Raw genomic sequence first — 27,740 nt, forward strand, 5'->3', positions numbered from 1 at the left:
GAACTGCCCTCCCCTCCAGTCCTGCAGCAGCAGCAACGTTCGATCGAGTCGTGTTGTGGTGGAATCTCAACGAGTCAAATCAGTAAACTAAATTCGTTTGTCTGAGTATTTTTGGTGAATCATGTTTAGTGAATCAATAAGGATGTAATTTTATACAAATGTTATATTATTCTCCTTTGTGTCGTGTCTCATTCTACACATATTCTTAATTGAATCTTTATAAAATGATGACTTAATTTGTACCGATAAAATGGACACTGCAAAGCTAATATCTCTTGTGAGGCAAAATGAAGAGCTGTACAATACGAGACATGCTAATAGTAGAAATAAGAGTATTGTGGCTGCTATCTGGATGTCAATTGCATTACAAATGAATGCTACAGGTAAGTGTAAATGTCTAAAATTATATTCACTTTTGTTGAGGTAAAAAGAAAAGAATGTAAACTGTGTGGTGTTTATGTTTTTTCTTGCCAAGCCATACACAACTTATGTACGAGTGCGCGCCATTTATGAGTTGCACTGCATGACTGCGATCCATGGCGTTGTCGACTGGCGTTGTCGAAGTGGGGTGAGGTGGGGTGACAATATTTTTTTCTTAATTAGACGATGCGAAATAATAATAATAATAATAAAGAATGTAATTTTGAAAAGCACACGACATTCATAATATAATGATTTATGTAATTAGGCGTTCATGTTAAAGCCGGTAGACGGAATTAAATAGACCATTGGCTTGGCCATCCGTAAGGGGGGTGTAAGGGGGCAATTTCTTATACCTGAATTTTCGAAAGGGGCGCCCAGTTTTTCGAGATATATGTCGAAATACACACTTTAATGTTTAGCATATTAAATACTGTAGTACAGTGGCGGCTCTTGAGGCAAGTTACATCGGAAAAACGAAATTTTACCGCTACAAGCTAAGGAAAGAAAGCTTTCATAATGCACTAATTGTTGTGTAGGCCTACATATTTTTGAAGCCATGTGAAGCTTTCTTCTCTAAACTTCTGGCGATAAAATTTAAATTTTTACTGATGTAACTTCCCTCAAGAGCCGCAACAGCTATAGTACTATAATTAATACAATACACATTAACTAAGTTATACAATGTGCGTAAAGAATTGTTTTTCATAAAATATATATGGGCACATTTGCATGAAGGTGTGTGTAATATTGGCAACTGCACTTTCTCTCTCTCTCTCTCTCTCTCTTTTTTTTTTTTTTTTTTTTTTTTACGATTAGGCTCCGAGGTACAGGTGGTGATAACGAAATGATGGAGTGAAGAAATTAGAACTCAGAGAAAACCCAGGCACACAGTGCTTGTCCACCATGAAGCCTATTCTTTCGAGAGCTGGGAACATACCACGACCCCGAGCGATTGCGCTTTTCTGTGAATCCCCCCCCCCCTTGTCAGAATCATGCACTTCCTGGCCATAGAGTAAATAAAATGAAATGAAATCTTTTTTAAGTTTTACGTTTCATGTTTATACTGGTTAGGCTAAAGGAAATGATGAAGATGAGAAATGAATGAAATGGTGGAATGAAGAAAGGGGGAGGAAACGGGAGAACGCCGAGAAAACCTGCAAGCACGGTGTTTGTCCACCACAAAGTTCACACGGCGCGAGATAGGATCGACCCAGAGACCCCAAGCACCGGAGGTGAACGCTCTACCACTGAGCCACCGCGCCCCCATAGAATAAATGAATAGTATAGTACGGGTAAAAAAAAAAAAAAAAAAAAAAAGCAGCAGCAGCAGCGGCGTTATGATATTCGCGTTGTTTCCCAGACTGTGTACTATTGGGAGGGATCCAAATTTAATATGAGGATGGACTATATTTAAATTGACAAAAATCATCCCTAAAATTAAATTAAATTTACGGAAAAGTCGGGATTTTGGGGGTCTGGACCTCTAGGACCCACATCTTGCGTACGTCCCTAATAATAATAATAATAATAATAATAATAATAATAATAATAATAATAATAATAATAATAATAATAATTAGAAGGCGGATGTTAGGCAAAATGCCTATTTATTATTAAAGATCATGGGCGGAGTTAGGAATTGTCTGCTGGGGGCAAACCTTTTGTCTGTTGGGGAGGCACGGTAAACACAAATGAGAATCGAAGAATCTTATTATTCGAATTTTTATATTTTGTCATAAAGTTGGGGGGCAATGCCCCCATAACCCCGCCCATGTTAAAGATATCAAAAATAACGTTTTTAAGTTTATATGGGGGTTATAGCGTATTTCGTCCCTTACTGCCTAAATAATTACTTTAGTGCTTAATGTTGACTATTCTATGCATCTTCTTCAAAATAAGCCTTCACTGGGAAAAATATATAATTTATAAAATATAAGTAATACACATACATATATTAGGTGTTCGTAAACACAAGCACGTGGTACATTACAAATATATATATACAGTGGCGGATCCAGGATATGATCAAGGGAGGGGCTAAACCATAATTTGCTGTTTATCCAGTGTAAAGTAGAATTGAAACCCATTTTATCCAGTGTAAACCTGAGCGTCAAGGGGGGGGGGCTATAGCCCCTTAGCCTCCCTTATATATATATATATAGGCGCGGATCCAAGAGGGAATATAGCCCCCCTTGACGCTCAGGTATACACTAGATAAAATGGGCTTCAGTCAAGCTTTACACTGGATAAAGCGGCAAACTATGATTTAGCCCCTCCCTTGATCATATCCTGGATCCGCCACTGTATATACAGGGTATCTCACCTAACTTTGCGACCTAAATAGACCTATTTCCGAAATAACAAAAAAATCGAGAAATCTAGTTATGCAATAATATACCCATCGTAGAGGCCTCTAAAAGTCTGTAAACAAGTGCCTCCAGGGGCGCATCATAGGGCCCCAGAGGACAACTTGAAAATTTGAAGTGGAAACCCCCTATTTTTATTGCAGATTCTGATTCTACAATCAAAACTAAGCAACTTGTACTTGAAGCACTTTTGTGGGGGCGCGGTGGCTCAGTGGTAGAGCGTTCACCTCCGGTGCTTGGGGTCCCTGGTTCGATCCCAGCTCGCGCCGTGTGGACTTTGTGGTGGACAAACACCGTGCTCGTGGGTTTTCTCGGGGTTCTCCCGTTTCCTCCCACTTTCTTCATTCCACCATTTCACTCATCTCTCATCATCACCGTCTCCTTTAGCCTCACCGGCATAATCGTGGGACGTAAAACTAATGATTTAATTTCATTTTTTTGAAGCACTTTTTCGTTATTCTAATAGATGGCGCTGTAATCGCAAAAAAAAAATGGTATCAACGTACGTAGTCACCTAACTTTGCGAACCGAAATACTTCCGAAACAGCAAAAAATGTGACAAATATAGTTACGTAAGAATGTACACATGTCAAGGAACTATAAAATTATGTAAACAAGTGCCCCCAGGGGTCCCATCATAGGTCTCCAGGGGCTAGCTTGAAAATTTCAAATGGAAACCGCTATTCTTATTGCAGATTCTGATTCTGCAATCAAAACATTTTTTTTTTTTTTTTTTTGCATGAAGCACTTTTTCGTTATTCTAACAGATGGCGCTGTAAAAGCAAAAGAAAAAAAATAGTATCCTACGTACGTCCCCCTAATTTGTGACCTGAAATATTTCCGAAGCGACACACAAAAAAAAAAAAGTGACAAATATAGTTACATAAGAATGTGCACATGTCAGGAGTCTATAAAATTCTGTAAACAAGTGCTCCCAAGGTCCACCATAGGTCTCCAGGGGCTAGCTTGAAAATTTCAAATGGAAACCGCTATTTTTATTGCAGATTCTGATAATGCAATCAAAACTAAACAACTTTTACATGAAGCACTTTTTCGTTATTCTAATAGATGGCGCTGTAATCGCAAAAAATGAGTATGATGATACGTAAGTCCGCTAATTTTGCAACCTGAAATATTTCCGAAATAACAAAAAAAAAAAAAAAAAAAAAAAAGTGTGACAAATATAGTTACGTAAGGATGTACACATGTCAGAGTCCTATAAAATTCTGTAAACAACAAGTGCCCCTAGGGGTCCCATCATAGGGCCCCACGGGCCAACTTGAAAATTTCAAACAAACCCTCTTTTTTTATAGCAGATTTTGATTCTGCAATCAAAACTATCTAATACATGGCGCTGTACTCGCGAAAAAATGAGTATCATGATACGTACGTGTCCTAACTTTGCGACCTGAAATATTTCCGAAATAACAAAAACTGTTACAAATATAGTTACGTAAGAATGTACACATGCTAAGGACCTATAAAATTCTTAAACAAGTGCCTCTAGGGGTCCCATCAGAGGGTCCCAGGGGCCAACTTGAAAATTTGAAATAGAAACTATCTTTATTGCAGATTCTGATTCTGCGATTGAAAATAAACAACTTTTACTGGAAGCACTTTTTCGTTATTCTGCTAGATGGAACTGTAATAGCTAGAAAAATGAATATCATCATAAGCACGTACGTCACCTAAGACTGATAGTAAACTAAATACCTCGAAAATATACTTGCAATTTAAGTTTGTGTCCAATCATTTTAAAAGATCTATTCAACTAACATAGAGGGGGGCGCGGTGGCTCAGTGGGTGACCTCCCTGCTGGTCTAGTGGCTAGCACTTGTGCCTTTGGTGTACGGGGACCCGGGTTCGATTCCCGGTGGGAGAGCCTTTGTGATTTTAACTGTCCTCGATATTTCTGTGTTCGTGTCCCTGTCGGTCTAGGAATTGGAGAAAGCAAGTAAAAAATGAGTAAAGCAAGTAAAATTAGATATAAGTAGATTAAGTAAGTTACTGGAACACGTTCGGTGAGTCAGTTGACTTTTTTTTTAAAAAAAAAGGGGTAGAGCGTTTACCTCCGGTGCTTGAGGTCCCTGGTTCGATCCCAGCTCGCGCCGTGTGGACTTTGTGGTGCACAAACACCGTGCTCGCGGGTTTTCTCGGGGTTCTCCCGTTTCCTCCCACTTCATTCCACCATTTCATTCATTTCTCATTATCATCGTCTCCTTTAGCCTAACCGGCATAACTGTGGGACATAAAACTTAAAGATTTCATTTCATTTTTTTTTTCAACTAACATAGACTGAAGTTGTCTTCATCTTCCCAAAATTCCAAATAGAAATCTACATTAATGCAGATTCGGATACTGCGACCGAAAATACGTAACTATTAATTTAAATATTTTTGGTTGTCCACCTAGATAACATAAATCGCAAAAATAATATTGTACGTCACCTGAGGTTGATAAATGAAAAGCTAGGTCAAGAACTGGGCGTGCTAAGGTTCGTGGTAAGACTTTCAAACAAATGAAGTTAGAACACGTTTGTGATAATATTCTTCAAGAACTGAGATTTTGTCTGTGAGCTCGTGGACACTATGAAAGTTAATTAACTCTAGCTCTCCGTTGGGACATGAAGTTTCAATTAATAATCGGACATAGTGTCAAAAGAGAATTAAGTTATTCATTTTTGCCATGTTTATGTAGATATGTATAATGCGATTTGATTTGAATATAGACCATGTGATTTTACCTGAGAGGGAAAAGTGAAAGTGAACACATAAGGTTCATCAGTGGATCTAGTAAAGTCTAAAAGGACATCGTCATTTTATTGTTATGGTTATGTAGATGTCAAATAACGATTTGATTTGAAACTGCATGTAATTCCATATAAGAAATGAAAGTAAATATGAACATGTAAAGTTGATCGATAGATCCAAGAGAGCAAATGTGCTGTTATAAACTTAGTGAAACAAACGTTTGACCAGAAGACACATATGTGTCACCCCTATGTCATATTCTGTAAATATTTATGGTTGATTGTAAATTTCGGTCCAGCAACGTAGAAGTCATTAGATATTGGTAGCAGTAAGCATTATTACTAGAGACCGGATGTTAGGCAAAATGCCTATTCTTTAATCTTAAAGATATGATCAAAAATGACGTTTTAAAGTTTATATGGGGGGTTATAGTTTCGATTTAAGCCAATTTCATTTTGCCTATTTCGACCTTTACTGCCTAAATAATTGCTTTAGTGCCTAATATTGCCTATTCAATGCATTTTCTTCAAAATAAGCCTTCATTGGGAAAATATATAATTTACGTAACATAATACACACATATTTACTTATATTATGTGTTTATAAACACAAGCTCGTGGTACGTTACAATATATATACAGGATGAACTTCAAAGATGTTCACATACTTTGGGAGGTGATTCGTGACATGAAAAGAAGATTAAAGTCCTCTTGAATTTCACAAATCATCATCTGAAGTATGTGCGCACCTTTATGTCCCGTTCCAATTGTCACGATTCGATTTCGATTCGAATTTGGCACCCCTGTCACTCGAACACGAAGCAGAATTCGACAACATGCAACAGCACTTTTTGTCTTCTTTTCATGTCACGAATCACCTCCCAAAGTATATGCATATCTTTCAGATTCACCCAGTATGTGCAATGCATAACATGCCTCGTTTTTGCATATACAGTAAAAGAAGATTATTATTTAACAAACAAGTATGTTTCTATATTCTTTGAACATTACCTATGACGAATCTATTTTTTAATGGTATTGAGTATTTATCTTAATTATTTCGAGTTACATTTTAGTGCCTATTTTACTGCCTATTTTTTAAATTTTAAGTGCCTATTTTCCAGGTTTTTAGTGCCTAAACATCCGGTCTCTAATTATTACACAGAACCTCTGAACACTCAAGATGTATTTCAACTGTATTTCATCTAGTTTGCATTAGTGCTCTCAAAGTAAAGTTCTAACGCTCTGTATGATACGAGGGTGGGACAATCATCAAAGGTCATGTGCTGAAGTAAGGGTAATATTGAGCGAAAAAAATCACGTTGCACACAATCCCATTTGGAGATATACTGTCGAGTGGATCGTAAGACGCATCGAGGAAACGGTAACTATAAATAATTGTACTATTCCAGGTCGACCGAAATCGGCGACAAACAGCTTGATGTTGCAGTCATTTGTTGAAAATACTCAACATTCATCAAGCTGCTGGACAACATGACATTAGTTACATCTCTGCGAAAAGGATATTGGAGAAAATGAAGTTCCACCCATACAAAATTTATTTGGTACACCAAATTTATCTGTCTTTGATAGCCGTGTAGAATTTTGTGAAGATATGATGAAACAAATCAATGATGATCCAACTTTTCTTACCAGCATTTTGTTCTCTGATGAAGCCACGTTCCACCTAATCGGTTACATATAATTGTAGGTTTTGATTTGACAATAATCTCATTGGTCCTTTCAAACACACTCTACATCCAGAAAATTTGATTATCTGGGCGACAGTACTGAATATACAATAATTGGTCCCTTTTTTTTATTAATAACAATTTGACTTCTGAACTGTGTGAGAAGATGCTTCGAAATCAAGTACTTCCAGCAATGAGACACTGCAGAAGGCAATTTTACCCACAGATGGCTTCACCAAGATGTGCAAGACCGCACAACGGTGTAAATATACGGCAATTTCTTAACACGGAATTTCCTAAATAACGGATTGGCAGAGGAGGTGAGATTGGGTGGCCCGTTCGTTCTCTGTTATCCTGATTTATCGCCACTGACTTTTTCTGGGTTTATCTAAAAGTCCGAGTATATCAAACAATGACAACCACTTTGGATAATCTTCATCAAAGGGTTATTGATGAAGTTGCACTTACTGAATTGGGCGTCATCGGGAATGCAGTATTTGTGTTTTACCATAAAATTTCTCACTGTCAGACCAAGAAAAGTGCGCAGTTTGAGCACATGCTGTGAAACATCAGTTACACTTTGCTCATCTGTCAATTTTAGACAACCAAGTCGTGAGAGGCAAGTGGATTCATGATAATGAAGTTCTTCGAAAAAGAAAAACAAACAAACGAGAAGACACTACTTGGCTGGTAAAGCTGATGTGTAATTACGCATTCCGTAACTAGGGTACCAGTAAATCTAGACAGCAGGAAACGAAGACAGGACAACGTTTTTTTTTTTTTTTTAATTCTCTACTTTTATGTAAAACGGAATTTTCAACGAAGTTAGAGTTATGTTAAATCCAAGTGTATCAGTCACCCCTCCCAAACAATTTATGTGAACTTTGAGAACGCATTTAAGAAGCAGATGGATTTCCTGACTGCGATGTAAAACAAAGTGTGCCAAGAATTGAACTATCAACCTGATGTATGTTGAATTACCTTGAGCAACTTTGACAAAGAACATAACATGCATGTGTTAATAAACAAACAAACAAAACAAAAAAAATTGAATTTTCTCTCATTTAACATAAGCTGCATGTCATTGTGACTAAACAAACGTGAGTTATTAACCTTTGTAATCTGGAAAATAGCCCTGTATATCAATTAAATTTCTTTGAGCTGTATCCAGGTTTTCAAAATTTGTTAGTGGCGGCGGTTGGACGTTAAAAGTTGGGGGGCAAGACGATCTGAATATTTGCATATAAATGTTAGTTTTCTTGCTTGTTTTTAATATTATGTTTGACGAAAGGTTGTATAACTAATAGGGTACTATCTTTTTCAGTTAAAATACCATATATAGTATGTCATCTCATATATTATTAAGTAAATTGACAAGAGCAACGCAGTATTTAGTAGCCCGTTGTACTCTTAAACAACAAAAGTGTAAGAAGAGATTTGATTCCTTGCTCATGAACATCTTAAAATTCTGTCTGGAAAACTGTGTGATCAGATTATTGAATAACAAATTTGCAAAACAAATAAATAGAGAAGATAATATTAATCATAGTAATAAATCATGATGCTTGTTTTGCAAAAGCCATATTGAAACAGGGATTAATGAACTTAATTTTTAATTCTATACATGCTATTAAATGTATGTTATTACTCTTAGAAAATGAAAGGCAGTAAATACAAGTATATGCTACGACATTTAAAGAAATATTTGCTTTTGCAACTTCCCGAAACATATTCGTTGCCATTAGGTGCAGTTTTCACTTTCTTGGAGCAAATCAAAACACAACAATACTTAGATTCATTCCATACTTCAGTTATACAAAATAACACTAAAACCTAGAACTATATTGAATTCACTAAATTTAATTGTATATGCACTCGTACACCCCTAACACACCACTTCACTCATATATTATACTAAAAAACAATAGAAAAGATATAAGTTGTTTCTTATTACGCTTTTTCCCCCTTACTTTAGAACGAAGAAAAGACATTTTAGGAACTGCCAAATTTTGTGCAATTAAAAAATAACTTGTGAAATACTTTTTTTTTTATTTCTTTTGCAAAATGCTCTCTGAATTAGTTTCAAAGCGGCTGACTAACATATCGAGCCCTTGTAAGAAGTGAAAGTATGCTGAAATTGTTGTGCTCCAATAGGTTAATTTTTGGGTTATTTTCTGTGGCAATTAAAACGCAATTCCTGTTGTTTTCTTTACTCCACGGGAAGACAACCAATACGTACTCACGGAACGGCAAATATATAGCACCATTTTATCTATGAACCATTAATACATACAAAAAACCTTACATTTCTAAATGAAACTATATACAACGCCATCTATTAGAATAACAAAAAAGTGCTTCATGTAAAAGTTGTTTAGTTTTGATTGCAGAATCAGAATCTGCAATAAAAATAGCGGTTTCCATTTGAAATTTTCAAGTTGGCCCCTGGAGCCCTATGATGGGACCCTTGGGGGAACTTGTTTACAAATTTTTTTAGGGTCCTGACATGGGTACATTCTTGCATAACTAGATTTGTCAAGCTTTTTGTCATTTCGCAAAGTTAGGTGACACCCTGTACAGTGAGACCTCTACTAACGGACACCCCTATAAAGCGGACACCTCCCATAACGGACATATTTTGTAATCCCCAAACACTGTAATAGGAGAAAACATATTGGCAAACCTCTCTAAAGCGGACACTCGCTAGTACGGACACGGACAGTTTTTTGTGTTTTATAGGTATTATTTACCTCCGTATTACGGACACTTTCTCTAGAAACAAGTTGGAAAGTGCAGTAAAAATACACTTTTAGTAATTCATACGTGTGTCACCAAGGAAGAACATGTGGGTGTGACAACATTTTGCCTCCTCAACAGACTGTTCAGCAACCCAGAGGAAGAGTCTCTGTTTCACAACACCCTTATATACTTTGCTTGCATTCCACTCCCACCCAACCTGCTTCAGAAACAAAAGTGATTGACAGTTGCCCACTGTTTGGAATGACGCATCATTCTACTGTCCCGCTGGAATCTCTAACCAAACAGAAGACAAGTTTGATATTTTTGACCACGGGTACGCATACTGTCTTTTAAAAAAAAAGTCATTGCTGGACTGCAATTAACTCACAAATTAAAGCAACACACCTAAAACGTAGTAAGTAGCGATAAGTGTAAAGTGCAGAGAACTAAAACATCTTATTCACATGTTGTGCCTCGAATTGGATGGCGCAAAATAATGCAGGTACAGTAACATTTTGGTAATATTCATAAATACGTGATTCATGCAAAAATATTTTTTTTCTAATTGCATATTACCTGATTTACGTAAGAAAATATTGGAACCTCTCTAAGGCGACACCTCTCTATAGCGGACAATTTTTGATTCCCCACGGCTGTCCGCTTTAGAGAGGTTTCACTGTATATAGTAAAAATAGATATTAACAAACATAGGTATGTTTCTATATTCTTTGAATGACTTGAGCTATTTATAATTGTATTGAGTATTTATCATTATTTCCAGTTGCATTTAAGTGCCTATTTTTTGAAATTTTATAGTTTTTCTACAGCAACAAATTACCGTGTATGATATATAGCCTAATATTAATTCATGTATTAAAAGCATGCCTCACAGTCAGGGCCGACTCTGCCATATGTGAAACTACAACACGTGCCGGCAGGTTTCTAGGAGCGGCAAAATCTTTCATGAATATATTATTTAAAATAAATATTTCTTGTTATAAGAAGACTTCATGATGATGTTAGTTAAATTTAATAAGTTGACTTTCTATTTGAATACTACATTCATAAATCATGTTTAGGTTGCATTAGTGTGAAGTCATGGATAGTGCCAAAGAAAATGGTCAAACAAAATCCCAACATGAATTGCTTGGTTGTTGTCAAATACAAGAACTCAATTCTCGAAGAGTAGCGAACGCCAAGACCGCCGATCCTTTGGGAGGGGGGGGGGGCAGGCCGGGCCCCCCAAAGCTCATGTGGGCCCCCTATTGTATTTATGAATATACAGTATTTAGTATAATTTGAGTACAATTTGTCTTAAAATCTTCATATATATATATACCTTCTGCATTTGAATCCCCCCCCTAGATTTACAGAGAAATCGGCGCCCTTGGCGAACACCTCTTCCAATCACAGTTTTGATACGGAAACTAGTCTTGTTTTTGTCACAAACAAATTCCTTATCATTGAAGATAGAAAAAAGATTTTTTAATATTTTTTTAATAGATGTAGAAGTGAAATAAAGATAAAAGAGGTAGTTGCACTGGAATTGCAAACTGATATATTGAGATTGAAGCTCGATTTTGAATTCTACAAGAAGGATTACGGTACCATCTTTCCTCTGGAGGTGTGATTGCTTTGTTTTTCACTAATGTGATAGATTATTATTTAAAGAAACAACCGACACAACGAAATTGTATTTGTAGTGTTTAGGCCTTTCTGAGTGTGAGTGCCCTTTCCCTCTCCTTCTTTGTTCATGATGGGGTAACATACTTAAAATCGTGATGAGCTCACTCGTGGCTAAGCGGTTATCATACGCGCCTTTGGCGTGGGAGACCTGGGTTCGATTCCCGACGGGACATCATGTTCGGATTCCACGTTAATCAGTGTGTCCACGTCTCATACAGCCTCGGTGCTGAACGGGACAGTAAACTGAAAATCAAATCAAAATTGTGGTTTTTAACATTCTCCCCTGGAGAAAGAGGGAGGGCGGCAAGTTGAGTAGGCTACCAGCTACCAGAAAACTACGTAGGCTATATACAGATAGTGATCGAACAAGAGATTTCGAAATCAGCTTTCGATATTCTAATATATATATATATATATATATATATATATATATATATATATATATATATATATATATATATATATATATATACAGGGTGTTTCAGATAAAACGTCCAGTGCTTATAAATCCGAAACGGCTGAGAATAAAAAGATGAAACAAAAACTGAGTAGGAAAATGTCATAGGGCGCATCACATGGTGTTGTTGTGGTGACCCCCAGGGCCCTCCTTCAAGGGGGCCCTGGGGCCAACTTCAAATCAAATAGGAACATGTATTGAATCATACCTCATTCAATAGTACTTGAAAAACGAAACAGCTTTTGTAGGAAACAATTTTCGATTTGGGCCACCGTTTTTAAATGGCCGCAAAAAGTGGGTCCTATATCAGATAAAATGTCCAGTGCTTATAAATCCGAAATGGCTGAGAATAAAAAGATGAAACAAAAACTGAGATAGGAAAATGTCATAGGGCACATCACATGGTGTTGTTGTGGAGACCCCCAGGGCCCTCTTTCAAGGGGGCCCAGGGGCCAACTCCAAATTTTCAAATGGGAACACGTATTAAACCATACTTTATTCAATAGTACTTGAAAAACGAAACAATTTTCGATTTGGGCCACCGTTTTCAAAATGGCCGCAAAAAGTGGGTCCTGTATCAGATAAAACGTCCAGTGCTTATAGGCCTAAATCAAAAACGGCTGAGAATAGAGAGATGAAACAAAAACTGAGATAGAAACGATGATAAAGCATATCAAGTGGTGTTGTTGTGGTGACCCTCAGGAAACTCCTTGAAGGGGGCCCAGGTGCCAACTTCAAACTGATACAGGATTTTTTGCGGCCATTTTGAAAACGGTGCCCCAAATCGAAAATTGTTTCATACAAAAGTTGTTTCGTATTTTAAGGACTATTGAATGAGGTATGATTCAATACATGTTCCCATTTGAAAATTTGAAGTTGCCCCCTGGGCCCCCTTGAAGGAGGGCCCTGTGGGTCACCACGACAACACCATGTGATGCGCCCTATGACATTTTCCTATCTCAGTTTTTGTTTCATCTTTTTATTCTCAGCCGTTTCGGATTTATAAGCACTGGACGTTTTATCTGAAACACCCTGTATATATAGGGTGGTAGGAAACTCCACCGACAAAATTCGGGAGGTTATTCCCGACACCGAAACAAGAAAAAAAAGCCCGTTTGCACTTTTCTCTAGGGCACATAGTTTCGGAGCTACATGATGCCGAAAACGTGGCAAAATACACTTTAGAGCGCTATATCTTCTCTATCTCGAATGATAGAGGCAAGGCGGCATGGTCACCTCAAAGGAACGAAGCCTGTTCTATTCAAAGATGGGTATGTCGCAATCGTGAAATCAATGCACAAGGTATTCCCCAAAGGAGCGTAGGGACTCTTGGATAAACTGTCAGGTAAAGATACGTCAAAATAGGCAGGGGCGGACTGGCAACCATAGGGCCCACCCTGCTAAACTGAAATGGGCCCACTGTATAAAAGTGTAAAAAATGTACTTCGCATTCTTCATATGTATTACATATAAAAGTCAATCTTCGCACCCATAAATAGTATCCCATATGTTCATACAAAAGCAAAACATTAATTACAAAAAATCTGAAGTAGGAACATTTTAATAGTAACTCATACGGTGTGTAATTGGCATTATCACTTTTTATTGTAAACACACACAATACCGGAATTGGTGCTTTCAGTTATTTATATAGGGCTATTCTTTTTTTATGTAATGAATTTAAACCATTTATTTAAACAAATGAATATCATGTTTTAGAAAACCCAAAATATATACATGTGCAATAAGTAAAAACTAATCTCAAGTTAACTTTGAAACACTAAATAATTAAAGCACTGACAGAAATAATGTAAGTTTCTTTCCTCACAGGCCCGTATCCACGGGGGGGCTAGGGTTTGCTAGGCCCCCCCTAAATTTTCACTGGGTGACTAAAATTTTCACTGTAGGCTTGCGAATGAACTATAATATGCTGATGAACTATAATATGGTTGGGTCGGGCCCCCCTAACTTCTAAGCCCCCCCTACATTTTTGGGCTGGCTACGGGCCTGTTTCCTCATAAATCAGTTCTAATATCAAATTGGTTGAAATTTTCAACTGAATTGCATACTGTAACCTAATATAATATTAATATGAATGCCAGAAATGTATCCTAATATTAATATCTTCATTATGCTCCAGTTACACTCACAATTTCAAATATCTACCTAATTCTTTGGAGCTAGATACAAGATCGTCAATCACTTTGTCGTAATCAAACGTATATGAGCTTTCTATGTATAAAAGAATAGAGTCTTCCAACAAATATTTTCCAAGCGATGAACGCAACCGATTTTTGATCACTTTCATAATCGAGAAAATTCTTTCACATGATACTTGGGTACACGATAGAGTTGGAGTCGGCGTCAGTGTTGGAAACTTGAAAAAGCTGTAACTTTGTGGTCTCAATGCAAAACAAAGAATGCGATTGGAGGTAAATTTGCGATAGATTTCGAAACGCAAGATTTTCCTTGACATAAGTAAGTCATAATATCATATTTTCATGTCGCAGAAAGATTAGATATCGTCTATCGTCTAGTGTAGTCCGCCCATTCCTCGGCTGGCCCCAACTTCTCTTTTCATATGAATACCTACTTTTCACATCACAAATAATTTTTACATTTTACTACACTTTTATTTTAAATTAACTTTAAATAACTAAAGGAAAGTTAACATTTACACGATATACACACTGATTTGACTGACAGCATAAGTGTTCAGCACTTTAAGAAGTTACACCAACGCTTACTGAGCCCAGTGCCGGCAGCTAGTGCTCTCAAACGGATCAGGTCAGGCTTCATCGGGTCAGGGCTCGAGTCGAACCTCCTTGGGTCACAGGTCGGGTCAGGGCTGCTTTAGTCACGGGTCGGCTCGGGTCAACTTTCTTATGTGTCATTTCGGCTAAAACCTATTCGGGTTATGAGTCGGGTCGGGTCGACGTTCAACTTGACCCGACCCTCTGGACCCGAGAAGGATTTAGCCGAAACGGCGCATAAGAAAGTTGACCCGAGCCGACCCGTGGCTAGAGCAGCCCTGACCCTAGCGTAGGTGACCTGACCCGACCCGTGTCTCAAGCAGGCTTGACTTGACCCCTGACCCATGAAAGCCTGATCTGACCCGTTTGAAAGCACTACGCGGCAGCAAACAGTTCAGTTAATTTCGTGTTCGCCTGTTAAAGTTGTCTAATTTCAAGCAAAAATAGCCATAAAAGATAAGCTACAATTGACTGAAATCATCCAAAGACGTGGTGTATACATTATAATTTATAAACACCTTAGACAGAAAAAAAAATACCTGGCAACTGTCCTGCAGTACTCGAATGAGTCACATCACGCTCATTTGTTTCTTGTGGCTTCACAGATTCAAATAGCCTACGTTGTTTTGGGTCAGATGAAGCTTTTTGTAAATCACATCTTCGTTTGTGTTCTCGCTTCTTAGCACCACTTTTATATTTTTTCTTTACAGTAATCTTACAATCACTCCTACCATCCATACTGACACAACCACATCTGTCTTCCACGACAAACGACACGTAACTGGTGTTCCAATAATTTAATTGCTGCTAGCGGATTTGCTCTTCGATGTAATATACAAATAAAACACGAGCCGAGGGCAGCAACTTCATAGTAATTGTTTGAGGTTTGTATAAAACAATCGTTGATAGTGGCGACTAATTTCTTTTCGCTTTACCGCACTGAAAAAAAAAAACAACAACAACAACAACGAAGCGTGATCAGATTTCTTTCTTCGAGACTTGGTCTGAGGACAGTGCAGTTCAAAAGTGTTCCGGCTCCACCTCCACTTTCCACAATAACAATTAAAACATCGCCATTCACCGGCTTGTAAACGGACCGGAGTAGGCAATGGTATCCAAATCCAATAACAGCCTGAAATCTACTGTGTTTCTTATATTTAAAAAAGTAGTATTTAAAGTGCTCGTTTTTAACAGCTGCTGTATCACAAACCCCGCAATGTTTTAGGGCCTTATTGTCTCATAGACGGAACCTTTTCAAGTTGATAAACGTGAAGAAGAATAAGGTCTGTTCATGAAAGTTTAACGTTACGTCTTTTTTTATGCAAAACACAAGTTTGCGGGAGTTACCCTGCCATATTTTTGATGCTGGTAGGTTTAACTGGGCCACATCTTCTTAAAATTGGTGGAGGGGGCCCACCCTGCATTTGCAGGGTAGCAGGGTGGGCCAGTCCGCCCCTGAAAATAGGCGTGAATTGATAGGTTTCCCACCTGGTAACCATAATTAGTTGTACCATGTCGAGATCTCCAACAGAGACGAAATGATGGACACGTCATATTCGCTATGTGTGGTTTCCTAAGGACATTAAATGTCATGCAACTTTTAGAGGACAAACTTTGTCATCTCCTTTCCCATTTAGCCGCTAGATGCGTTGTTGCAGACTTGTATCTGACTACCTGTACCAGGCCTTTATCTCAGCTAATAATGCACATAGAGCCGCCAAACAAACAATTGAACTACCAAATCGTATGTGTAGAATGCAATAAAAATAGCGACACCAGTGGCGTATCGTGAATATCTCCAACGGGGGTCATCTGCAAAATTTGACATGGAAACAGGGGTTTGTTGTGTATACATCAAATAAGAAAAAATTAAGAGTCAATGTACAATGCAAAGGGGCGTAAAAAATGAGTCAAACACGAGGTTCCCCCGCCCACCATTTTGGGGGGAGGGGGTTGTACGTGAAATTTTCAAATGGGAGCGTAGGTCGAGTGATACCTCGTGCGAAAGAGCTTGGAAAATTGAGTAATTTTTGTAGGAAACAATTTTTGATATGGAGCACCGTTTTCAAGATGGCCCCCAAAATGGTCCTGTATCAGATAAAATTTCCAGTAACTTACTTATAAATCAGAAATGGCTGAGTAGAAAAAGATGAAACAAAAAATGAAAATGGAAAACGCCATAGAAAACGTGGAATGGCGTTGTCGCGGTGTCCCCAGGGCCTCCATCGTGGGGCCCCGGGACCAACGTGAAAATTTCAAATCGGAATATAGGTCGAGTGATACCTTGTTTGATAAATCGTGGAAAACCAAACAGCTTAGTACAAAATTTGTTTTGATTTCGGGCAAGCTTGTTTCAAAATGGCCGCCGAAAATGGTTCCACATTCAGATTCAAAGCGCAGTGTTCAAACTGAGTGTTACAAGCCAATATCCAGCGAACTATGCATCAAATAAGAAATATGTTAATATTCAATGTACAATACAGACAGACCTAAAAAAAATGGGTCGACACGAGACAGACATAAGTCACATCTCATGTGCATCCCTGAAGTTCTTCAGTGACGACGATTTCTGTGCAACTTTTGGAAGACCATTCAGATATGTCCTCCAACATCAACTAAAGTTTTAATATATATATATATATATATATATATATATATATATATATATATATATATATACAGGGGCGGATCCATGATATGATCAAGGGAGGGGCTAAACCATATTTTGTCGTTTTATCTAGTGTAAAGCAGGATTGAAGTCCATTTTATCCAGTGTATACCTGAGTGTCAAGGGGGGGCTATAGCTCCTATAGCTCCCCCCTTGGATCCGCCACTGTATATATATATATATATATATATATATATATATATATATATATATATATATATATATATATATGTATGTATGTATGTATGTATGTATACTGTACTTAGGCCCAAGGCCAGTCCCCCAGGATCGGCGTTCATGAAGTCCTCTATATTTCACCACGTTTTATTGAATAATGAACATATACATTTATAAATGCAGGGTTCGGAAAGAACTGACGTATTTGGAGAGGGCGCTGTGTGAGTTGTAATGGGGATATGACGGCGGAGGAGGTATCGATCCATAACAGTATGCCATTTTCAATAGTTGCAATGGTGTGCAGCGGTGAATATCGTGCGTTTGTTGTGGAGGGTGTATATTCGTAATGGTGATTCTGTGATTAGTACTCAATTGGCATTTCGCATTCGGTTCGGACTTGGCCGACATGATTCTGTTCCGGATAAGAAAACTATTCAAGTTTGGGTATCAAACTACAGGATCGTCTGGCCGACCTGTTCAACTGCGTGGAGATTATTGGATGGACGCTCTCACACGCGCCACATTTTCCGGTGTTCTTACGGACTGAGGTCGGCCAGGCTTTTTTTTTTTTTTTCTCAGTGCAGAACCTGTTGCTCTGAAGTTTGATATCTAAAGTGCTCTAAAGTTGAATTGTACAAATAAAACTAATCACTTTGTGCAACATTATTTAAAAAAAAAAAGTAGCAATTCAAATCTTCCATCATATCAGATACAAAATGAAAATTCATTAAAATTTATATAAAAAACGTTTAAAGAAATGTGCGCATAAGTTATTTTTTTTAATTTTCTACCGTGTTAAATTTTACGTAGAAGTGACGAGAGTTAAGGTCGGTGAAACATTAAAACCGGCCCTGCATACACCCTGCGCTAATTAACTTCACATTCCTACAAGAGAACTGAAGAGGGTAGAGGGATCTCAAATCCTCGTTTTCTCACTGGTAACGTTTTCTCACTAGATGACAGGTCACATTGCGATGTTGCCACATCAGTTTCGGAGAGAAAAGTGGTTATAGGGTGATGTGGGACAATGGAAGACACTTAACGATTTAAAAATGCACTGTAAAAATCTATTAGACAGATTGAACTGAATCTTTACTCAAAACTTATACATACCTTTGGCAACATAGTAAAACCATTAACTCATGAAAAGTTTTAGTACATTTAAAAAAAAATGATAATAAATGCAGGTGTACAATTGGCGCTTGTTGCCCCAAACCGTGGGGCAAAGAGCGACAGTTATGCTCATTACTAATTGTTTATTTATTTTTCATATTCGATTCCTGCCGTGAGTTCATGTGGTTCGGATCCCACATTAAACTATAGGTCCACGTCTCATATAGACTGGCTGCTGAAAGAGACGCTAAACTTAAAACCATCTTAACTGACCGCACAATATTAACACAAGAGAAATATCGGAGTCGAATCCTGAAGTTTCCAAACCCATCACGAGATTATTTGGCTTGGCCGTGTAGGAAATTTAATGGTCTAGAACCTCGAGCCCCATGCGAAACAAATATCTATTAGACTATAATACTAACAATTTAAAAAATTGTCGTTCTTTGCCCGGAGACCAACACAAATATTCTTTCCCTCGTTACTGGCAACAATGCAGCCAGCATGTCAATAGTTTGCTGCTAAATAATAAAACAAAGTCTTACATATCTGTATAGATAAATTTCCAAAATTTCCCAGTAGGAGGTATTGTGTTGGACACTGCGAAACACTTATTAAGTGAGGTAATGGAAAGATAATAATTACAGTGTATTATTATTATTATTATACTTGTGACATCCACTCCTATCGAATATTACTGGGTTCACCTATGCGAGGGTGAAAAGTGGGTAACTTAATTACTTGGTAGTTAATACATCTATGAATATATTAATGTTGGTGTTTTTAATTAGAAACTATTTTCTGTCTCTAACAGAAAGAAAATATTAAATCGTTATAAAATCATGCATGGAAAAAGTATTCGTACAGTGACATATTCGAAAATATAGTAATTATATGTAGGAGTTCCCTTTAAGCGACTGTAATTGCAGGTGAAATATTATTCCATTCTATCAATAGCACATTTTTGAGAACTGCTTTGTTAGAAATTAGCCTCTATTTTATGTTTTGGTCACGTACTTCGCATAAATGCTCTATAGATTTAATGTGTGCTGATTGTAGGTGTGTATGAAGTTGTTTGAATACACTCGTTAGCACCCCACTTAATACCCGTCAAACAAGCACAGATATGTCCCATTGTTCACTATGAGAGTAAGATTCTTGAGAGCCATCTCCGTATTCTTTCTCCACGCAGTTTTCCATTCTGAATCAAACAAGTTGTGCTTACTGTGCACTTATTCTCATCGGTGAAAATAACTTGGTACCAAAAGTCAGTAGGCTTACTTTAGGTGTTTGTGATGGGGCATCATTCCGTATCAGTCTTCGTAAAAATTGCGGAGCGTAACACAACGCAAAAAAGTGTAACAATTCATTATAACTCGTATGCCGATTATCTGAAAATTTGCGTTGCGTTGACGCAGACCGTTGTGGATTTTTCCGATGGTTCTTATAACTACTGTTTTCAACATATTACTGTATCCACTAAAGCCTTTACTCCTCCTCTCTGCAGCTCATTTCCAGTCTGGCACTTGTAGTAGTAGGCCTACACACCAGGCCTGTATCCAGAGGGGGTTTGGGGGGGCCGGGCCCCCCTAAAATTTTACTGGCCCCCTCTAAAATTTTCACGGTAGGTTTGCAAATGAACTATAATATGGGATGAACTAATATTTTTGGATCGCCCCCCCTAACTTCCACCGGCCCCCCCTACATTTTCGGGCTGGCTACGGGCCTGCTACACACTCTGGTGCTATTCAGCCGGTTCGGGCAAACCGGTTGTTAAAATATTTCCAGTTCGCAGAACCGTTTGTTATACCGAGATAAACCTACATACATACACACATCACCAAGCCAAGCATGAAAGAAAGAAGCCAAACAAACTGTGTGTTTAATTCTGGCAGAACCTACAGGGTGTCCAATATACAATGCAACCCGAAGTTTAGGATAGTATAACTTTTGAACCAGAACCAGTACACAAATAATGGTTATACCAAAATGAAACCTTGTTCATGCATATAATTTTAAACTAGGAAGCACCGATTGAAGTACACTAGGAACCACACAATGTTGCCAGATGTAACCGAAGTTTTTTTTTTTTTTTACAAATCTCATAAATTGACTGAACTCACACGTAGGGATGTTTTGTAGTTAATTTTCAGTTTGTTTAGTTGGAGTAGCTTGGAAACTATGGAGCGGAAAAAATAATTTTTCATTTTCACCGATAACCAACCATATGAGGCCTCTGTAAGGGGGATCTAGGAAAATCATAGTTTTCATAAATTAACAATCTGAATTGGCAACATTGCTGATGTTTCAGTGCATCAAAAGGTGTGTTAAGGGTCTGTCTGTCTGTGTACATTATGCAATCCCTGAAAACAACGAAAAAGAAACTTTGAAATTATCATGATAAAACTTTTACTTTCATGCACCTGACAACACTGCTATTCATAAGGAAGTAAATTGTCAGTTCTACAGCAGATGCTGGAAGTGCCCCCTGGTTTGATTCAAACACAGATTTACACGTGTCACCATGTTGACAGCAAATTTACGAAGAGTAGAAGCGTTAATATTCTCAGTGCCACTGCGAATGTTCGTTTCCAGGTCTTGTATAGTTCGAGAGTTGTTCTTGTATACCTCTTGCTTTAAGCAGCCCCATAGAAATGAATTGCAGTGTTGCCGGGTGCACGTAAGTAGAAGTTTTATCACGATAATTTCAAAGTTTCGTTTTCGTTGTTTTCAGGAATTGCATAATATAGGCATACCCTTAACACACCTTTTAATGCACTGAAACATCAGCAATGTTGCTAATTCAGAATGTTAATTTATGAAAACTACAATTTCCCTAGTTACCCCTTACAGAGGCCACATACGGTTGGTTATCGGTGGAAATGAAAAATTCTTTTTCCCGCTCCATAGTTTCCAAGCTACTCCAACTAAACAAACTGAAAATTAACTACAGAACATCCCTGCGTGTGAGTTATGAGTCAATTTATGTGACTCGTAAAAAAAAAAAAAAAAAAAAAAAAAGATTTACACTTTCGGTTACATCTGGCAACACTGTGTGGTTCCTAGTGTACTTCAATTGTTGTTTCTTAGTTTAAAAATATATGCATGAACAAGGCTTCGTTTTGGTATAACCATTATTTGTGTACCGCTTCCGGTTCAAAAGTTATACTATCCCAAACTTCGGGTTGCATTGTATATTGGACACCCTGTATTTTCAGAATTTGAAAATTAAATCATGCAGATCGTTTGTTCACGACTGTTCTCATAAAATTTTCATTTATTCAGGATTTCTATATATATATACAAAAGATATATAAATCAAAAACAAAATGGGCGGTGGCAAGTTCACGCAGCAGAACCCATTTTCAGCAATCGAAAATAAACCATGCAGATAAGATTTCTATTAGCATAGCAAGCGCGTAGATTGCATATTTCAGCTGGAAGGAAGAGCTTGTAGAATAGAAGTTTTTTCATAGCCAAAAACAATTTACCTATTTGAAAAGCATTTCTTTGCTCTGTACATACAAGAAGATTAATGGAGTGCAGGAGGAACGGTAAATTGTAGAAATTCTTACAGCTACAGGGTTAAGTATGATCTCTCAGAAGAAGGTATAGACGTTTATTTCTTAATCTCAAATGCTCAGATATCAAGAATGAGAACTGGGGTCATATGAGTGAAGCAGTGAGGGTTATTTATATTTGAAACTCATACATACCATTATTAACAATTGTCGATCCATTGCTGGATTAAGGTCTTTAAATTAGTTTTTGACAACCATCTATCTTGGATAATTCCTTTCCACATATTCGAAGTGCAACATAATTTCGTCACACCATTTGTATGCTGCGTAGGTCGCTACATGTCACAAGAGAATCATATCTATCTATCTACCTATCCGTCTACTACAGATGGTAATCAAAAAAAATGGAAACACCTGTAGTTGGCAACACGTCAGATGTATGGATTGGCAGTGCTGTCGTGGCGCCCGCAGCGCCGGGCCGCTGGTGGTGGTGTGTTAGGTCGGTCTCCATACTACGTCAGACGCCGTGGAACAGTAGTGTCCAGTGGCTGCAGCAGACGGAGGTAGTGTAAAATGGGAGACCTCTCAGATTTTCAAAGAGGGCAAATTGTTGGTGCGGTTATGTGGAGTGAGTGTGACGGCAGTGGCTACTGTGTTAGGTGTGTCGCGTGGGACAGTGTCGAAGGTGATGACGGTCTACACAACACACGGGAAAACCACATCGGGGAAGCAAAACAGTGGGCGGAAGAAAATCATGAGTGACAGGTTACGCCGGGTATTAAAGCGCATTGTCACGCAGAACCGTCGTGCCACTGCAGAGCAAGTGACGGAGGAACTCAATCAGCACCTCCCCCACCCTGTTTCGACAATCACAGTCCGCCGCGAATTATATGACATGAACTTACGGGGTCGTGTTGCACGGGCCAAACCGCTCATCAGGGACCATAGCGCTTTCGCACGCCGCAAATGGTGCCGCGACCATGCAACTTGGACCGTTGAGGACTGGAAACGTGTGATATGGTCGGATGAGTCATCCTTCACCCTATTTCTAACCACGGGCCGTGTTTATGTGTGGAGAACGCCCAAAGAAGCTTATGATCTGCAGTGTCTCCGCCCAACTGTGAAACATGGCGGCGGCTCGGGGATGCTGTGGGCCGCCATATTATGGTTTTCATTGGGTCCTGTGGTTACACTTAGCGGACGAATCACTGCCAACATTTATGTCGCAATTTTAGGAGACCACTTGCATCCTATGGTCCAGATGTTGTTCCCGGACAATGACGCCATCTTCCAGGATGATAATGCACCCATTCACACAGCTGGCGTTTGCAGCGTGGTTTTTGAGGAACATCGGGATGAAGTTCATCACCTCCCCTGGCCCGCCCAATCCCCAGATCTCAACATAATTGAACATCTGTGGTCCGTCTTGGAAACACGACTCCGGCGACGATTTCCACCTCCATCCTCTTTCACAGAAGTGGCCGATGCCCTGCACGAGGAATGGTGTAAAATTCCACTTGGTACCATTCACGACCTCTATGCCTCCATCCCACGTCGCATTAAGGCTGTTCTGAAGGCGAAAAGTGGCCTGACACCATATTAATCTGGTAAGTTGCAATGTCGTTCAGGTGTTTCCATTTTTCTGATCACCATCTGTATATCTCTCAGATACATACATTCTTATATATAACAGTAGAAATTAAACTGTTAGACAAGGTCGTCACGTTATTTTATATCTTTTAGACAACGATTTTGTTTGAGTGTGAGGCCTGATAAAATATTTTCTTTCGTCTTCCGTTGTTTCCCTTTGTGTCGCATTTCAGTTTTTACAATACGTTCGCATTAAATGGAAATCCAAAAATAATAAGTTGATATCTCAATCAGCAACCATTTTTATGTACCACTACGAGAATGGTCACACTACAGTGCTTCGCAAGCGTGTTTACTACAAAAGTACGTCGCGACGTCCAGAATGCTTTCTCAACGCTTGTAAGGCATGAATCTAACAAGCAATACTGCATAGATGGCGCAACTGGTAAACTAATGATGCAACATAGTGCAGGCATAATGTTTACAGTTCGTTCATATAACATCCTTGCCCCCTTTGCTTATAAAATAATCGTAAACGAGAAGTCATTCTTTAAAAATGACAACTGTGCGAATACTTTTTTCGAATTATTATATTATCGTAGGAAAAAAGTAGTAATATAATTTTGTTTCTTTTGTTCGCAACATTTTAACTACATGTAATTAATTATTCTTCTTTTGTTTGTATATCTTTGCAGAAGATCAATGCAGAGAAAAATGGCATTGCCTCAGAAGCAACTACATGAGAGAACGTAGAAAACTAATGACGAAACAAGGTTATATTAAAAAAGTATGGCGACATTTCAATGCTTTGGATGCTTTTCTTTCCCCATACGTGGAACATAGACAGACTACTGCTGACTCAATCTCAAAGAATGATCAGAAAGATTTACAGTCTTCGTGGATTTCAACTCCAAAAGTAGAACTAATTATTCACGATACATCGACCTCAGCTGAAGGACACGAGACAATAATAGGACACGAGGAAACGGTTATTAGTGAATTTGTTGAAGGTGAGAAATCTACTGAAGAAACAGAAACAATTGAACTAGAAGAGGAATCGCACGAAGCACGACCCGATGAAGTGACTATAGAGTCAGAGAGAGAATGCAATGGATCCAGAAGTGATGGCAACAATGACGATGAAGACGATATGTACACAGAACATTCAATTGATGGTCCTGTACTAGTTTTGAATTCTGCTCATAGCCTCAAAGAACCAAGTAGGTCTAATAATGATGAAACAGACAAAAATTACAAAGATATAATTAAAAATCTAATAGTGAGATTTGATGAGGAAAGAGACTCTGATCGAATGTTTTTACTAAGTCTGCTTCCAATGATGAAGCAACTTTCACCCGTTGACAATTTGGACTTCCGGACTGAAGTGCAACAGTGTCTTCGTAGGAAACTAACAAAGGCTTTAGAGTCCGAAAGACATAAACCCAAAGTACATCAGTGATTGTATTTGTTTTTGAATATATGGACAAGAAATTTCCAATCTGGTCTTAAGTACTTTCTGAAGCAGAAAGAAAGATGTATCATTCATGTAATGAATTGCTGAAAAGGGGGAACAGGAGTGGAAAACAGCTAATATAGATTAAAAGCTTTATTTTAACATATACTTTTTCATTATACAGGGTGTCCCAAAATGAATACCGTGGTTTTTTAAGACTTTGTAGTCTTTATTACATTTAACGTAATTTATAAATAATAGATCAAATGAAAGAGCAACTCAAACATTTTTTGCTAGAAGTGTTCAATTGTGAGCACCATTCATCACACGGCACACACGGAGTCGATAGGCGAGAAAGGTCCATAAACGTTCCGCCGAGATATGGCACAAAACACATTCAATTTAGGAGAGTGTCTTTGCAACTGTACCATCTCGTGCAGATTAGCTGACCCCCAGATACGAACATTATGAGTGTGTTCACATCGCCACTTTGGTGAAATGTCGATTCATCTGAAGACGACACGATGCAGAAAATCTTCATCGTCATGCAGCAACATTTCATTTGCAAACTTGACACGTAAACATTAGTGTGTAGAGCTTGTAGCAACTGCAAACGATAAGGAAAGTAGTTGTAAGCGCCTCCTTAAAATTCTCCACACAGGTAACTGCACTGTAACTACAGATTCCGGTTTTGCAAAATGTAAAACACAACAAGCTTTGTGCTCACAAGTCGCCATCTTTGCTACTAGCGCTTTCTAATGACAGACGGAGGAAACCGTCCATGCGCACGCATACGTACAAAATGGTTTGAGTTGCACTTTCATTTGATGTACTATTTATAATTGTAAGTTAATTGTAATAAATACTACAAAGCTTTAAAACACCAATATTCATTTTGAAACACCCTGTATATATTATCAGGTAGGCTTTTATTTTTATTTACTTTTTTTCTGGTACAATAGTTCAATGTGAATGGCAGAGTTGTTAAGGCAGCTGGGTCTATAGTGCAAGCTTCGTGGGGCACTATTGAAGTCCTAATTTATAGAATATGAACTAGTTGAAGTGTCCGTTTTTCTCACGAGAAGAAAATGTTTATAGAAAATATTTGAATGGTATATTTAAGCCCTTTTAGGATACGCATTTCAGCGAAAGTTTAATGATAAAAAAAATGCTTGAAATTCTTAATTTTTGTAATAAATTTTGAACCACCCTTTAATCAAATTACCATGTTAGAAAACCAAGCTCTAGTTAGTATTCCAAAAATTCAGTTCAAAGTGTACAGGGGTTTTCTAGCAACACGATCACAAACAACAGACAACGTCGCTTTCAATATGACGATAAAAACTTACCAGGAAATGTTCCTCTTCCCACCCTTAAAACGGGAATTTTCAAAAATCCTAGAACAAGCTTTCGGCAAAGTGACACGACATAAACTCAGTTCAAGATATGTGATAACTGTATTAGGAAATTCATATGAAGCAGTTTGATCGTTTTTGTCGTAATCCTATCCCACACAAGGACACTTTTATTTTTATATTTTAGATAAACACTTTAATAAGAAAATCTATTATTAATATAATAAATTAAACTTTAATATCTCCCATGAAACTTCATCTGGTACATCTACATTAACGTATCTGTTGTTCACATCGAACTATTCTGCCATTTTCTTGTATTTTATTTATTTTTGCCAAAGGAAAAGACCTCATACAAGTGAAATATGTAATGAAAAATATTAAATCGGCACTTTCAATCCATATTAGCTCCCGCTTCCTCTTAATTCAGCATTGCCACGCTATCCCAAACGAATTACCATTCCTTCCGCCCCTGCAAAATGTTGAATTGACTATATTACGTCTGAAACGAAATGCCATGTATTGAGTAGTCAAAAATATGTCAATATAGAGGGTAACTGTGATAATGTTACTTGAGAGTACAAAGAAAGATAGCAACACGAAAGTAATAGTGTTCATTTTTTTAATATTATTTTTTATTGTTTTGTGAATGTCAGTTTTTCAGATCGAAGGAGTGTTTCAATATTAATAAATGTTAACTAAAGAACTCACTGCGAAAAGCGTATCTATTTACAGTTTCCTTTTAAAGTAGTTCTACAATTGGTGTTGTTATTGTGCGAGGAAAGAAGGAAAAAGCTTATGATGGAATCAATTTTTAATTGTTTCTTTTGGTAAATACAATGCCCTGCTACTGACTAGGAATATATTTCAACTCGTAAATGGGCATTGTATAATATGAAATCAGACTTAAATAACTCCTCCGAAGATGTAATATAGACCCTATTCCAAAATTGTAGCTGTCAGGGGGGGCTCGTGGCTAAATATAGCATGACTCGCGCA

General features: G+C 37.9%; 1 protein-coding gene across 1 annotated transcript; it reads left to right on the forward strand.

The window, feature by feature from the left end:
• LOC145664146 (uncharacterized) lies at nucleotides 1-27,452 on the forward strand. Its single transcript, XM_081730546.1, has 2 exons — nucleotides 1-383; nucleotides 24,629-27,452. The coding sequence occupies exons 1-2, from the start codon at nucleotides 251-253 to the stop codon at nucleotides 25,390-25,392; spliced, it is 897 nt and encodes a 298-aa protein (XP_081586672.1). The 5' UTR covers nucleotides 1-250; the 3' UTR covers nucleotides 25,393-27,452.
• The last annotated feature ends 288 nt before the right edge of the window (nucleotides 27,453-27,740 follow it).

The sequence above is a fragment of the Thermobia domestica genome, chromosome 11 (assembly GCF_964235325.1).
Source record: "Thermobia domestica chromosome 11, izTheDome1.hap1.1, whole genome shotgun sequence".
Classification (NCBI taxonomy): Eukaryota; Metazoa; Arthropoda; class Insecta; order Zygentoma; family Lepismatidae; genus Thermobia; species Thermobia domestica.